Raw genomic sequence first — 15,030 nt, 5'->3', positions numbered from 1 at the left:
TACAGTTGATAGGGGAGGTTGGTTAGCGTTACAGTTGATAGGGGAGTTTGGTTAGCGTTACAGTTGATAGGGGGGTTTGGTTAGTGTTACAGTTGATAGGGGAGGTTGGTTAGCGTTACAGTTGATAGGGGAGGTTGGTTAGCGTTACAGTTGATAGGGGAGGTTGGTTAGCGTTACAGTTGATAGGGGAGTTTGGTTAGCGTTACAGTTGATAGGGGGGTTTGGTTAGTGTTACAGTTGATAAGGGAGGTTGGTTAGCGTTACAGTTGATAGGGGAGGTTGGTTAGCGTTACAGTTGATAGGGGAGGTTGGTTAGCGTTACAGTTGATAAGGGGGTTTGGTTAGCGTTACAGTTGATAAGGGAGGTTGGTTAGCGTTACAGTTGATAAGGGGGTTTGGTTAGCGTTACAGTTGATAGGGGAGGTTGGTTAGCGTTACAGTTGATAGGGGAGGTTGGTTAGCGTTACAGTTGATAGGGGAGGTTGGTTAGCGTTACAGTTGATAGGGGAGTTTGGTTAGCGTTACAGTTGATAGGGGGGTTTGGTTAGTGTTACAGTTGATAAGGGAGGTTGGTTAGCGTTACAGTTGATAGGGGAGGTTGGTTAGCGTTACAGTTGATAGGGGAGGTTGGTTAGCGTTACAGTTGATAAGGGGGTTTGGTTAGCGTTACAGTTGATAAGGGAGGTTGGTTAGCGTTACAGTTGATAAGGGGGTTTGGTTAGCGTTACAGTTGATAGGGGAGGTTGGTTAGCGTTACAGTTGATAGGGGAGGTTGGTTAGCGTTACAGTTGATAAGGGGGTTTGGTTAGCGTTACAGTTGATAAGGGAGGTTGGTTAGCGTTACAGTTGATAAGGGGGTTTGGTTAGCGTTACAGTTGATAGGGGAGTTTGGTTAGCGTTACAGTTGATAAGGGGGTTTGGTTAGCGTTACAGTTGATAGGGGAGTTTGGTTAGCGTTACAGTTGATAAGGGGGTTTGGTTAGCGTTACAGTTGATAGGGGAGGTTGGTTAGCGTTACAGTTGATAGGGGAGTTTGGTTAGCGTTACAGTTGATAGGGGGGTTTGGTTAGTGTTACAGTTGATAGTGGAGGTTGGTTAGCGTTACAGTTGATAAGGGGGTTTGGTTAGCGTTACAGTTGATAGGGGAGGTTGGTTAGCGTTACAGTTGATAAGGGGGTTTGGTTAGCGTTACAGTTGATAGGGGGGTTTGGTTAGTGTTACAGTTGATAAGGGAGGTTGGTTAGCGTTACAGTTGATAGGGGAGGTTGGTTAGCGTTACAGTTGATAGGGGAGGTTGGTTAGCGTTACAGTTGATAGGGGAGTTTGGTTAGCGTTACAGTTGATAGGGGGGTTTGGTTAGTGTTACAGTTGATAAGGGAGGTTGGTTAGCGTTACAGTTGATAGGGGAGGTTGGTTAGCGTTACAGTTGATAGGGGAGGTTGGTTAGCGTTACAGTTGATAAGGGGGTTTGGTTAGCGTTACAGTTGATAAGGGAGGTTGGTTAGCGTTACAGTTGATAAGGGGGTTTGGTTAGCGTTACAGTTGATAGGGGAGGTTGGTTAGCGTTACAGTTGATAGGGGAGGTTGGTTAGCGTTACAGTTGATAGGGGAGGTTGGTTAGCGTTACAGTTGATAAGGGGGTTTGGTTAGCGTTACAGTTGATAAGGGAGGTTGGTTAGCGTTACAGTTGATAAGGGGGTTTGGTTAGCGTTACAGTTGATAGGGGAGTTTGGTTAGCGTTACAGTTGATAAGGGGGTTTGGTTAGCGTTACAGTTGATAGGGGAGTTTGGTTAGCGTTACAGTTGATAAGGGGGTTTGGTTAGCGTTACAGTTGATAGGGGAGGTTGGTTAGCGTTACAGTTGATAGGGGAGTTTGGTTAGCGTTACAGTTGATAGGGGGGTTTGGTTAGTGTTACAGTTGATAGTGGAGGTTGGTTAGCGTTACAGTTGATAAGGGGGTTTGGTTAGCGTTACAGTTGATAGGGGAGGTTGGTTAGCGTTACAGTTGATAAGGGGGTTTGGTTAGCGTTACAGTTGATAGGGGGGTTTGGTTAGTGTTACAGTTGATAGGGGGGTTTGGTTAGTGTTACAGTTGATAGGGGGGTTAGTTTGGTTAGCGTTACAGTTGATTGGGGGGTTACTTTGGTTAGCGTTACAGTTGATAGGGGGGTTAGTTTGGTTAGTGCTACCACTAGGGTTATTTGAGTATTACGCTGGCCACAGATAACAGGCTGAGCCCAACACACGGACTGGAGGAGGTCAGGAGGCATAATTCTGCTGACAGACCTCTTCCTGTTGCTTTAGGAAAAGAGAGGAATTGACAACTCTTAACAAAGGGACGTAAGCAGGATGGGCAGACTCAGGAGATAAAAAAATATCAGCCTTAAACTAACAGAAATGCTGACAACCCGGAGAGAGGTGGAAGTTGAAACACTGCGTTCAGAACATGTCCCATGAGCCTCAGCCAACACAAATGTCTTCCCTGTGCTGCTCCTTATCGCGCCGACCCCTGGAAGGCTGTGGTGGCTGTTGCCACTTGAACTCTTCAACAGAACAATAGTGCTGACTGCTCATTCATTTAGTTTGATTTATTTAGCCAGGATAGTCCACTCATTGACAATAGCCAGTGCTTTACAGGGAGCCCTGGGTCCCATAAAATCAATGAAAACAAACAAATTACACAGAAGTTAAATGGAGCTGATAGTGAGAACTGAAGTTATATTACAGCAAAAAAAGCACCAAATAAGTTGATGTAATGCTATGCCAATGATGTCAAGTGGTTTCCAAATGCTGATATCATGTCCTTTGCTTTGTCACCTAACCTGACAGGTGTTGACGACTTAATGATCTGACTCACTATTTCAATAGGAAAACTGACTAGGGGTGATTCCCGCCCAAATTCATAGCACTAAGTTCATAGATCGGCCAAAGGATGATGTTAATGCTACGGAGCTTTCGGGAGATACACCCCTTCCAAGGTAGATGAAACAATCCATTGACATGTTGTAAGTAAAATAATTGCCTACAACTGGCTGTACAGAGTGGCTGCCAAGCTACTGTAGTTGAAGTAGTGATTTCAAAGTGAGTGCTGAGACGAACATCACGGACCGGGAGAGATGGAGGGGGGTTGAGATTAAAGGGCTCTCTCACGCCAGTGAGGTTTGATGCTTCCAATGTCCCCCTACTCTCTGCTATTCATCACTCCTCTACGGCTAAAGGGGCTTCCTGGAATTGTCTTATGTTAAGCGGCTGTTTTTTTGGTTTATCACACAGCCCCTTCATACCAACTAAGCTGTGTTTTTACTGAAGTTTCATCTTAGAAAACAATTGGTAGAATTATAGAATTGTTGTTCGCCGCAGAATAACTGGACAGAGAAATTCAGAAACTATTCAGACCCCTTAACTTTTTTCACATTTTGTTTTACGTTACAGCCTTATTATTTTTTTTAATTCCTCAATCTACACACACTACCCCATAATGACAAAGCAAAAAACAGGTAAAAAATAAATAAATAAAAAATGAAATATCACATTTACATAAGTATTCAGACCCTTTACTCAGTACTTTGGGGCGGCAGGTAGCCTAGTGGTTAGAGCGTTGGACCAGTAACCGAAAGGTTATCCATGAGCTGACAAGGTAAAAATCTGTCTTCTGCTCCTGAACAAGGCAGTTAACCCACTGTTCCTAGGCCGTCATAGAAAATAAGAATTTGTTATTAACTGACTTGCCCAGTCAAATAAAGGTCAAATAAAAAACCTTTGAAGCACCTTTGTCAGCGATTACAGCCTCGAGTCTTCTTGGGTATGATTCTGTAAGCTTGGCACACTTGTATTTGGGGAGTTTTTCACCTTCTCTGCAGATTCTCTCAAGCTCTGTCAGGTTGGATGGGGAGCGTTGCTGCACAACTATTTTCAGGTCTCTCCAGAGATGTTTGATCGGGTTCAAATCTGGGCTCTGGCTGGGCCACTCAAGGACATTGAGACTTGTTCCGAAGCCACTCCTGCGTTGCCTTGGCTGTGTGGGGTTGTTGTTCTGTTGGAAGGTGAACCTTCGCACTGGTACCGTACAGTCTATGACCTGTGTGACTGGAGTCTTTGACGATGTTTTGGGCCTTCCTCTGAAACTGCCTAGCATATATGTCTTGGATGGCAGGAAGCTTGGCCCCAGTGATGTACTGGACCGTACACACTACCCTCTGTAGCGCCTTTCGGTCGGATGCCGAGCAGTTGCCATACCAGGCGGCGATGCAACCGGTCAGGATGGTCTCGATGGTGCAGCTGTAGAACTTTTTGAGGATCTCAGGACCCATGCCAAATCCTTTCAGTCTCCTGACTGGTAAAAGGTGTTGTCGTGTCTTCTTCACAACTGTCTTGGTGTGTTTAACCATGATAGTTTGTTGGTGATGTGGACAACAAGGAACTTCAGCCCCGTAGATGTTAATGGGGGCCTGTTTGGCCCTCCCTTTCCTGTAGTCCATGATCAGCTCCTTGGTTTTGCTCACGTTGAGAGAGGTTGTTGTCATGGCACCACACTGCCAGGTCTCTGATCTCCTCCCTATAGGCTGTCTCATCGTTGTCGGTGATCAGGCCTACAACCTGTTGTCATCAGCAAACTTAATGATGGTGTTGGAGTTGTGCTTGGCCACACAGTCGTGGGGTGAACAGGGAGTACAGGAGAGGACTAAGCACGCACCCCTGAGGGGCCCCCGTGTTGAGGATCACCGTGGCAGATGTGTTGTTGCTTACCCTTACCACCTGGGGACGGCCATCAGGAAGTTCAGGATCCAGTTGCAGAGGGAAGGTGTTTAGTCCCAGGGTCCTTAGCTTAGTGATGAGTTTTGTGGTCACTATGGTGTTGACCACTGAGCTGTTGTCAATGATCAGAATTCTCACATAGGTGTTCCTTTTGTCCAGGTGGGAAAGGGCAGTGTGGAGTGGGATTTGAGATTGCGTCATATGCGGATCTGTTAGGGCTGTATGCGAATTGGAGTGGGTCTAGGGTTTCCGGGATGATTGTGTTGTGACCCATGACCAGCCTTTCAAAGCACTTCATGGCTTTGAAAGGAAACATGCTTTCCTGCTTTCCATGCTACACCACATGGAAACGTGGTGATTTAGGCAGGTTTACCTTCGCTTTCTTGGTCACAGTGATTATGGTGGTCTATTTTTTTATTTGACCTTTTATTTAACTAGGCAAGTCAGTTAAGAACAAATTTTTAATTTCAATGACAGCCTAGGAACAGTGGGTTAACTGCCTTGTTCAGGGGCAGAACGACATATTTTTACCTTGTCAGCTCGGGGATTCAATCTTGCAACCTTTCGGTTACTAATCCATCGCCCTAACCACTAGGCTACCTGCCGCCCCCCCGTCTGCTTGAAGCATGTAGGTATTACAGACTTGGTGAGGGAGAGGTTGAAATTGTCAGTGAAGTGAGTACACGTCCTGGTAATCCGTCTGGCCCTGCGGCCTAGTGAAAGGTGAACTGTTTAAAGGTCTTGCTTACATCGGTCGTCTGGAACTGCTGGTGCTCTCCGTGCATGCTTCAGTGTTGCTTGCCTTGAAGCGAGCATAAAAGGCATTTAGCTTGTCTGGTAGCTCACGTCACTGGGCAGCTCGCGGCTGGGTTTCTCTTTGTAGTCCGTAATAGTTGCATGCCCTGCCACATCCGACGAGCGTCAGAGCCGGTGTCGTAGGATTCAATCTTAGTACTGTATTGACATTTTTCCTGTTTGAGGGCATAGCAGGATTTGTTGTAAGCGTCTGGATCAAGTATCTCTGTACTTTCCTCCGTTGACTAGTCTACCAGTCCCTGCCGCTGAATAACATCCCCACAGCATGATGCTGCCACCACCAAGCTTCACCATAGGGATGGTGCCAGGTTTCCTCCAGATGTGACTCTTGGCATTCAGAGATGGTTGTCCTTCTGGAATATTCTCCCATCTCCACAGAGGAACTCTGGAGCTCAGGCAGAGTGACACCTCCCTGACCAAGGCCCTTCTCCCCCGATTGCTCAGTTTGGCCAGGCGGTCAGCTCTAGGAAGGGTCTTAGTGGTTTCAAACTTCTTCCATTTAAGAATGATGGGGACCACTGTGTTCTCTGGGACCTTCAATGCTGCAGAATTATTTTGGTACCATTCCCCAGATCTGTGCCTTGACACAATCCTGTCACGGAGCTCTTTGGACAATTCCTTTGACCTCATGGCTTGGTTTTTGCTCTGTCAACTGTCAACTGTGGGACCTTATATAGACAGGTGTGTGCCTTTCCAAATCATGTTACCACAGGTGGACTCCAATCAAGTTGTAGAAACATCTCAAGGATGATCAATGGAAACAGGATGCACCTGAGCTCAATTTTGAGTCTCATAGCAAACGGTCTGAATACTTATGTAAATAAAGTATTTGTTTTTCATATTTAATACATTTGCAAATCTGTTTCCGCTTCATCATTATGGGGTATTGTGTGTAGACTGATAAGAAAAACATTTATTTAATCAATGTTTGATTTAACAAAATGTGGAAAAAGGCAAGGGGTCTGAATACTTTCCAAATGCACTGTATTTACCGCTTACTTTATATGTGAAGGAAATATAAAGGGTTGATAGAGGAGCATACAATATGTGTGATGTACTAAGCAACAATGCTAAGTTTGCAGCTGTTATGGAGGTAATGGTAGAGATTCTAGGTAAGCTGCTTTCCCTGTTTCACCCAGTCACGCTGACACCGTAACAGCTTTTCAAATGGCACCGTACTACCTATATAATGCATTAGTTTTAAACAAGGCAATAAAAAGTACTCCACTAAATTGGGAATGGGGAGCTATTTGGGACACAGGCCAGTATTTGCCCCCTGGCAGCTCCACAGTCAAGGCTTTCCTGCTCTTCTCCACACTACCAACCCCCACCCCCCTCCTTAGGATGTCCTGTCAACTCTGGCACTGAGAAGACAGGACGGGGGAGGAGAGGGCTTTGTCTGTCAGTCCAGTCAGCCTGAACTAAGCACAGATTCTCCAGGACCCCAGAGCCAGTCCAGCCTCCTCGCTCCTCCAAGCCTCAGCTAACTCCCCAGGCAGGCAGATCACCAGAACCCCCTGCCCTGAGGGACCTTTCCTAACCACTCATCATCTATCACCAGGTTCTCCTCGCCACAGCACATCAAGGTACTGTATGTATCACAACAGTACAGCTTCCTGCTGTTCTTTACCTCTAGTAGAATTTAACGATTTGAGTTTAGACTTGATACACTAAGAGTGAAAAATGAAAAACTTAATTTGTGAATATTTATTATTTAATTACCTCATTATGATCTACATAAAGTCATGTATTCATGCATTTTTTGGCTGTAACATTATGATAAGAGGAAAACTGGGGGGAGAACAGCAAATTATGATTATCTCAAATTAGCTGGTGCACACATACGCCATAGTGTCTGACTTTGTCTCAGGTTCATTAAAAAAATAAACTATATATATATATATATATATATATATATATATATATATATATATATATATATATATATATATATATATATATATATATATATATATCCTTCATGACAATTCTCTGGTGTGAAATGCTCCTCACATTTCATCTTGCAGCTCAGAACCAGACAGAAATGCATGTTTCACCACTGCGTGTCCTCCACTGTTTACATTATGTCTGACTTTAATCTGATTACCAATTCTAAACTCCTAACACGGCTAACAATTTCCTCTGCTTTCAATAGACAATGAACGAATTTGACTTGCACAACTCCTCGTTAAATTTCTTCAATGGCACGCCCTGGTTCGTCTACGAGTGCACCCTCAATCTGGATAAGGACTATCAGCGGATCGCCTTGTTCCTGCTCTACCTGCTGCTGTTCATGGTGGGGCTGGCTGAAAACACCCTGGTGGTCTGGGTCAATTGGCGCCGGCGACACTCGGCCAACGGCGTCTTGTTCTGCGTCATCAACGTGAGCTTGTCGGACCTGATGGTGGTTCTGATGTTGCCCTTCTACATGCTGGAGGTGACCATGGACAAGGTATGGCTGTGGGGCCGCTTCCTATGTAAAGTCACCCACCTCATCTACGTGATCAACTTCTATAGCAGCTCCTTCTTCCTGGCCTTCATGACCCTGGAGCGCTACCTGTCCCTGTCCAGGCCCTCGTCTCCTGCCTGCTTCCCCGTAGCCAGACGTCGCCGCTGGCTACTCTGCGGTGGTCTCTGGCTCCTCTCCCTGTTCCTGGCTCTGCTGGAGAACGTCCACATGGACCTGCTGGAGTGGGACGAGCCGGGCTGCTACATGCTGCCAGAGAACAACTACACTGAGTGGTTTGTCTCCGTCTCCTTCCTCTGCCTCATCTTCCAGTTCCTGGGCCCGGCCTCCATCATTGTCACCTGTAACATCTTGATAGCCCGAGCGGTGCGCTCCGCTCCAGACGTGCAGGGAAAACGGGACGTCTGGCTGGTGCATGTGTACTCCCTGGTGTTTGTCCTCTGCTGGCTGCCGTACCACATTGTCTTGTTCCTGATGATGGTGGATGATCTGGACCCTCACGTGTTCAGCTGCAACACAGTGGAGGTGCTCTATAACTCCTACGGTGTGGTTGAGGGCCTGTCGCTCTTCCACTGCATCGCCAACCCTGTCCTTTACAACTTCCTCAGCAAGAGCTTCCGTTCCAACCTGATCAACGCTGTGGTCCACTATGTACCCAGGGAGTTCCCAGGAGGGTCGAATCCCCAAGAAACTGCACCCAACGCAGGAGGACCAGACACTAGGAAGAAGGAATGCAAGCTTAGCAACATGAGCACCAGTCACTCTGATGTTGCTGGGTTGTAGAAAAAGGAAGCACCACAGTGTCACATTGAGACTTAACTAGCCATCATCACCGAAGGACAATGGAGGAAAGGGGAACTCGAAAGCTGTTACTGAAGCGTGTGCTGCCTTCACAGGCTAGACATGTCACAAGACAAGGTTTCTTAGTCTGACTCTCTTGGGTCCAGATTGTTCACCCTTCTCCCAAAGTGTACACTTGCACACTTTAATTTCAAAGTATTTGATTGGTGTAAGCATTGGCTGAAGGGAATTTATTACATTATAAAACAAAAGAAAACATGACCAGCAGTGTGCAAGTACACATTTATGGAGAATTGTGGAGAATCAGGATTCAGCCTTGGTCACTAAGAAATAGTAATGTAAATGATGGGCTCTCTGTTCCTCTCATCTGTCTCCCATTTTCTCTTTCAGCACATCAATAATGTTGTAAACAGAGGAAGGAAAGAAACGCTTTCGGATTTTTTTCTTTGAACTTCCACAGGAACTTGTGGCACCAATATCTAGGAACTTCTGGAGGACAGAATGAGTCATTACATCGCTGGGTGAAGAGAAGCTTCCTCGCAAATAAACATTTTCCTCTGTGTAACATAGATGAGATTTAAAACTTATAACTACTGAGTATAAACAACTTGTAAAATTGAAATGCAACTGCTAAATGTAAAACATTTTGATTACACAAACATATAAACAGATCTTAATTTCCACAGCAACTTTTTTTTTCTGCTGAATTTGTAAATGTGTTGAATAAAAGTATTTCAAACAGGATGATTGTGTTAATATCAAAATCAACTTCCCCTTTTGATTATTTACGATAGGGAAAAATAAAATAGCTCCCGTAGTAGGAGGCAGGTAGCCTAGTGTTGAGCCAGTAACCAAAAGGTCGCTGGTTCAAATACCTGAGCCAACAAGGTTAAATTAACTGTTAACGTGCCCTTGAGTAAGGCACTTAACCCTAATTTGCTACGGGCTGCCTTACTACAATGACTGACCTTTCAAAACATCACATTTCCCTGCACCTATCTGGTGTGAAACATTTTTGATGGGCTGGTTTCCCAGAGATTAAGCATAGTCCTGGACTAAATAGCACTTTCAATGAATATTCTCCATGAAATAAACTTTTCAGTCCAGGACTAGGTTTAATCTGGAAAACATCTCTTAAATGTTATAACTTTTATTTTATGCAGACCTGGGTAAAATTATATTTGATTAGTTACTTAAATACTTATTTTCTGTTTGAGTATTTTCAAATCTGTCCCAAATCAACATTGAACGTATTTAAATTTCCTATAAATAGCCTACTATTTTTAAGTATTTAAGTACTTATTTTCAAATGCATGGGTTATTAAATGCATATTAGTGTGAGTATTTCCAAATACATTCCAATATTCAACTACTTGTCTTTTCAAATAAATATCTAAATACTTCCAAATGTCTGAAAGTAATATAAAAAAATACCCTGAGTATTATTTCAACACAGGTCTGATTGTACAAAATCAGTCCTCATTTTTTAGTTGAATACTTGCCTAAGTTTGCTTTCACTGGGAAGTCCGGAAGGAATATTATGTTGGTTTAACGATGTTGACATGGTAATAAGAGGGAGAAAAGGCTTAGGTTTCACTTCACATACAGCACAATGGGAGGAAGCAGCATACCAAGAACAGAACAGCATTACAGGTTCAAAGGTCACCAGTCCCAAAGCAGGATCTAGATAAACACGCAAATTGTGCATAAATGCATATGCATCATTAAAATGTAATGATGAATGTATTCTGTGGCAGCAAACATAACAGATCAAATACAATAAATAAAAAAACAAAGCTTTAGGGTTAGGAGCGAAAAGTAACTAGACAGTGAGATCAACATTTTCTTATATTTACTTTATTCTTTCCAGAACTAGAAACGAGATATAAAGGCCAACGTTGATAGTTCTCATTAAAAAAAAGTAGATAAAATAAATAGAATAAATAGTTTAATCCGACTGATGAGGTGAGACACCAAATAGTTGTTTAAATGTCATCATGCCCAAAGTGAGCACTTGAAGGACCACAAGTCTACAAAACACAATACTCATAACGTAGTGCCTTTGAAATGCTGAGACAAGGCAGATTTCCTGTGATTTTTAAAACTCTTGCGTGACTAAATGGCACTCTGGTTGGAAACTACCGTTCATACCATCTGATCAGTAACACATATGAACTACTATATAATGTCTGCATTATGGTCTATCACTACATAAATGCTTTGAGGAAGATGTACCTAAATGGTTTCCTAGGGAACAGATACAGCAAGGCCTCATTCATCCTCCCATTCTTCAGTTACAAAGTATGATGGGTCCGGTACACTTAACCCATGTTAATGGGTACATAGGCTTGGTGCAGCGTGGCAAATATTGTTTCACTCAGACATACATGAATGGTCTGTCACATGTTTAATATAAAAATGGATGTACATGTAACTGACAAAATGCGTACAGTGATAGAAAAATGTTATTCATTTTTTGTAAAACTGAGTAATAAGACACTTAAGACAACGTTTGACTGCAACTTAGGAAAAGCCAATGGACTTGCGTTGAAAACAGTCAGTAAACAGTAGCACGTCCTTCCTTCCATAGACCACAATAGATATACTGCCACCAAGTGGCTAAGCTTCTTCCAAGAAAGATGACCTTTCCGGCTACACTATGCTACAAAACAGGTCTCTTCGATCCATAATACCATCTGAAATACAGACATAAAACAAGTGAAATACATTCTACACGGCTATAGATATGGTCCACAACCAGAAAGAGGTATTGAACGCGAGTGGAAAAGAGGGAGAGAATGGACGAGAGACAGGCAGACAAAGAGATGGAGGGAAGAAAAGGAAGTGAAAGACACCAGCTGATCAGGTGTCCAGGGCGGGGAGGGGTTCTTTGGAGTGGTCGTTGTACATGAAGGTCTGCTCTATGTTGAAGTCTGGAGGCAGGTGGTCCTTGTGGACGTCCATGTGGGAGGACACCAGCTTGAGCGTGGAAAAGTAGAGGCCGCAAATGGTGCAGCGGTACATGAGTGCCCCGGCGTGGGTCTTCAAGTGGCAGATCATGGTGGAGCGCCCTCGGAAGAACCTCAGGCACACCTTGCACTGGTACGGCTTCTCCCCAGTGTGGATGCGCAGGTGGTAGGTGAACTCGCCAGAGTGGGCAAAGCGTTTGCCACAGAAGCGACAGCGGTACCATTTCTCCCGGGGGATGGTGCCACCCATGGAGTTCCCATTGGACAGGAGGCCTGTGGGAAAGCCAGCCGCCACGGCCCCCTGGAGCAGCTTGTCTGAGAGGCTGAAGGAGCCCAGGCCGAAGCCCATGTTGCCCAGCTTCCCCAGGCTGCCTGCCTCCAGGGGGGAGGAGGAGGAGCAGGAGGAAGGGTACTCTATCTGGTCAGCCTTTCGTTTCCCTGCCCACCCCTGGCTGCCCTGGGCCTCGTTGGTGTGAAAGCTCAGGTGGTACTGGAAAGCTGAGGCAGAGCGGAAGGTCTGTGGGCATAAGAAGCAACGCAGCTCCTCCTCTCCCTCTGGTCCGGCTGCTTTATGAGCCCTCATGGCCTCTCTGTCAGTGGCGGCCTCCTCAGCATGCAGGAACATGTGTCTGTCCAGCAGAGGGCGATCTAGGAAGCCGCAGGCACAGAGCGGGCAGGAGTAGACTGGCAGGGAGAGGTGGGTGAGGGCGTGCCACAGCAGGGCACATAGGGAGGGCTGGGGCAGCTGGCACACACCACAGCTCAGTGACTGGATGGACACGTGACTCAGCAGGTGATCCCTGATGACCTGGGGAAAGGAGAGAAACAGTATGTCAACAATACAAGGAGGGAAAATAGATGTCATAGCCACCTCGATGCAATAGGTGTGCTCGAGTTCAATGAAGCTATGTCAATCTATATATTTTACCGTCGCCATTAGCCAAAACGCAAAATCACTCAGGAAAAGTGGAGCAAACCAAACTGACCTGGAAGTCCTTGGTGAGGGCTTTGTTACAGACAGCACACTGCAGCTCTCCGTTGTGCCCCTGGGTAGCGTTGTGGAGCTGACTGGGGAGGGTGTACCTGGCTGCAGCTTGGCGCCGGTGGCGTACCAACTTGGCCTGGCTGTTGAACTGGAGATGACACATGTCACAAGAGAACACCACATGGGACAAGGCGTGGGTGATGCTGGCCCCACGGTCTCCGGGGAAAGATGCCCCACACACCCTGCAGGCCCCTGTCTCAGAGAGGTGGGTCTCTGCGTGGGCCCTCAGGGAAGCAGAGTCGGCCAACAGTGCCATTCCACAGGCTTTACACGCCATTATACCCTGAACCGATGAAACCTGGCCAGTGTTCACACCCCCTGTACTGACCGCTGCTCCGTTCTCCACACACACCAAGTCCTCGTCTTCATCCTCCTCCTCATCTTCCTCCTCCATGTAGTTCTCGCCATCGCTCAACTCAATGATCTCTCCAGCCAGCTGTCGCCACTGGTCCACTCCTCCATCAGTCCCTTCTTCATCTCCCTGCAAATGCTCTCTCTCTTCCTCGTTTTCTTCATCATCGTCTTCATCATCCTCCCCCCCCCCAAAGATGACCCCTGCATGGTCAGAGCTCACACCTCCCACCCCAGCCTCCACCACACCCATCTGCAGGCTGTCCAGGGGGTCTCCAGAGGAGGACGAGGGGGCCTCCCTCACCCCACAGATGTCCCCTCCCAGCTGGGCTGACGAGTCGGGGTAGGAGCAGGAGTCAGATACACATGGAGGTACAGAACCAGCCCTACTCCCACTAACTACCATCTGTTCCTCCTCACCGTTATCAACCCCGTCTCCCACCACCACCTCCTCAGTCTTCAGCTGCAGGGGAGGTCCAGGTGTAGCCTCAACAGCTACAGTGGACATGTCTACTGAACTCTGCTGATCTCCTGTCAGCTGTACCCGTTTGTCTTCGGCCATCTGTCCATAGCCCAGGTGAGACTGGACGTCCTCTGCTTTGAGGGACAGGGACAGAGGGGCTGTGTGTCCACCACCCCGGCCCAGCCTGGCCACCCTGCTGCCCTGGGGGAGAGGTGAGGGGGCCGCCGCTGGAGTAGGAGCAGCCGAGGGACCAGCAGATGATGACAGGGAGGAACAAGACGCTGCAGAGGATGAGCACACGGATGACCCAGCAGCAGTAGCTGCAGCAGCAACCATGTCAGGGTCCAGGTCTCCATCCACCACACAGTCTGCAGAGCCAGAGCCCGGTTGCTGCAGGTCAGGGAAGGTAGCGTGACAGGCCCTCACCAGCTCTCTCACACCCAGCCTCTCTGCCAGCTCATACAGCACTCCTACATCTATCAGGTCTGTGAAGATCTCTCCAGTGTAGATGAAAGTCAGCACCTTCTCAAAATTGGCAGGGGACACAAAATCCAGAGTGTACGTTGTCGTGGCTCCTGAGGTTCCGATCTGGGTCCCCCTGCCCGAGAACAGGCTGCGGAAGTGGGTTCCGGCGCACGCGAGCACGGCGCGGTGCGCTGCAAAGGCGCGGCTCCCCACCTGGAGGATGACATCACAGAAGAGGCGGGACAGGCGGCAGCGGTTGAGCTCGGCGAGGAGGCCAGCGGCGTGGCCTGAGCCCTGCAGCCGAATCCTCATCGCTCCCTGGCGGTGTTACTCAAATCCCAACTAGGAGAAGAGACAAGGGGAAGCCAACAGCGTCATTGTCTAGCCTAAATCAGTCCGCAATAACATAATCCAGTATCAAGCGCCATTGATTGATTGTGAGATTAAGGGGAGTGCAGCTTTGTCGAGTGCCATGCTTGTAAAACAAATATATAATACTTATTGAACTAACAGGTAGATATTAGAGCTCGAATACATAATAAACTAGGGAAACATTGTAATGTTTCAAGTTTCATTGAATGCTAATTTGTTAGGCTATCTAGCTTGCCAGCTAACGCTAGCTGCTCATCAGTTTTCTACGTTTGCCATGATCCAATTCCAAACTCTACAAAATGCAAACCTCTAAACACCTTTCTACAAGGATAGACAAAGTCTTTCATAAATCATGTTGATATTATATTCTTTACCAATAGAAGGCAGTATATTCGACCATTTAGTCAACGTTTTCGATAGCTTCCTTTTTTATTATCGGTCGTTTCCAGTCGCACAGCAATGACGTAAAACAAACTAATGCCTGGAAGGCTGCTTGAAAACCAAATATTTGGCAGTATTGCCCCC

General features: G+C 46.5%; 2 protein-coding genes across 2 annotated transcripts; one reads left to right on the top strand and one right to left on the bottom strand.

Annotated features, from left to right (window-relative positions):
• The first annotated feature begins 6,488 nt into the window (after positions 1 to 6,488).
• Positions 6,489 to 9,584, top strand: LOC110532656 (G-protein coupled receptor 182). The gene is made up of 2 exons (XM_021616733.2): positions 6,489 to 7,158; positions 7,728 to 9,584. Exon 2 carries the CDS (start codon positions 7,731 to 7,733, stop codon positions 8,820 to 8,822), a length of 1,092 nt encoding a protein of 363 aa, XP_021472408.1. The 5' UTR covers positions 6,489 to 7,158; positions 7,728 to 7,730; the 3' UTR covers positions 8,823 to 9,584.
• Positions 9,585 to 10,686: 1,102 nt separating this feature from the next.
• LOC110532652 (zinc finger and BTB domain-containing protein 39) lies at positions 10,687 to 15,027 on the bottom strand. Its single transcript, XM_021616729.2, has 3 exons — positions 14,880 to 15,027; positions 12,796 to 14,475; positions 10,687 to 12,617 (listed from the first exon to the last, which is right to left on the bottom strand). Exons 2-3 carry the CDS (start codon positions 14,443 to 14,445, stop codon positions 11,703 to 11,705), a joined length of 2,565 nt encoding a protein of 854 aa, XP_021472404.1. The 5' UTR covers positions 14,446 to 14,475; positions 14,880 to 15,027; the 3' UTR covers positions 10,687 to 11,702.
• Between the last annotated feature and the right edge of the window lie 3 nt (positions 15,028 to 15,030).

This window comes from Oncorhynchus mykiss, chromosome 9, assembly GCF_013265735.2.
Source record: "Oncorhynchus mykiss isolate Arlee chromosome 9, USDA_OmykA_1.1, whole genome shotgun sequence".
NCBI classification, from domain to species: Eukaryota; Metazoa; Chordata; class Actinopteri; order Salmoniformes; family Salmonidae; genus Oncorhynchus; species Oncorhynchus mykiss.
Note: the sequence above shows the minus strand (reverse complement) of the source record. Positions and strands in the feature narration are given on the sequence as shown.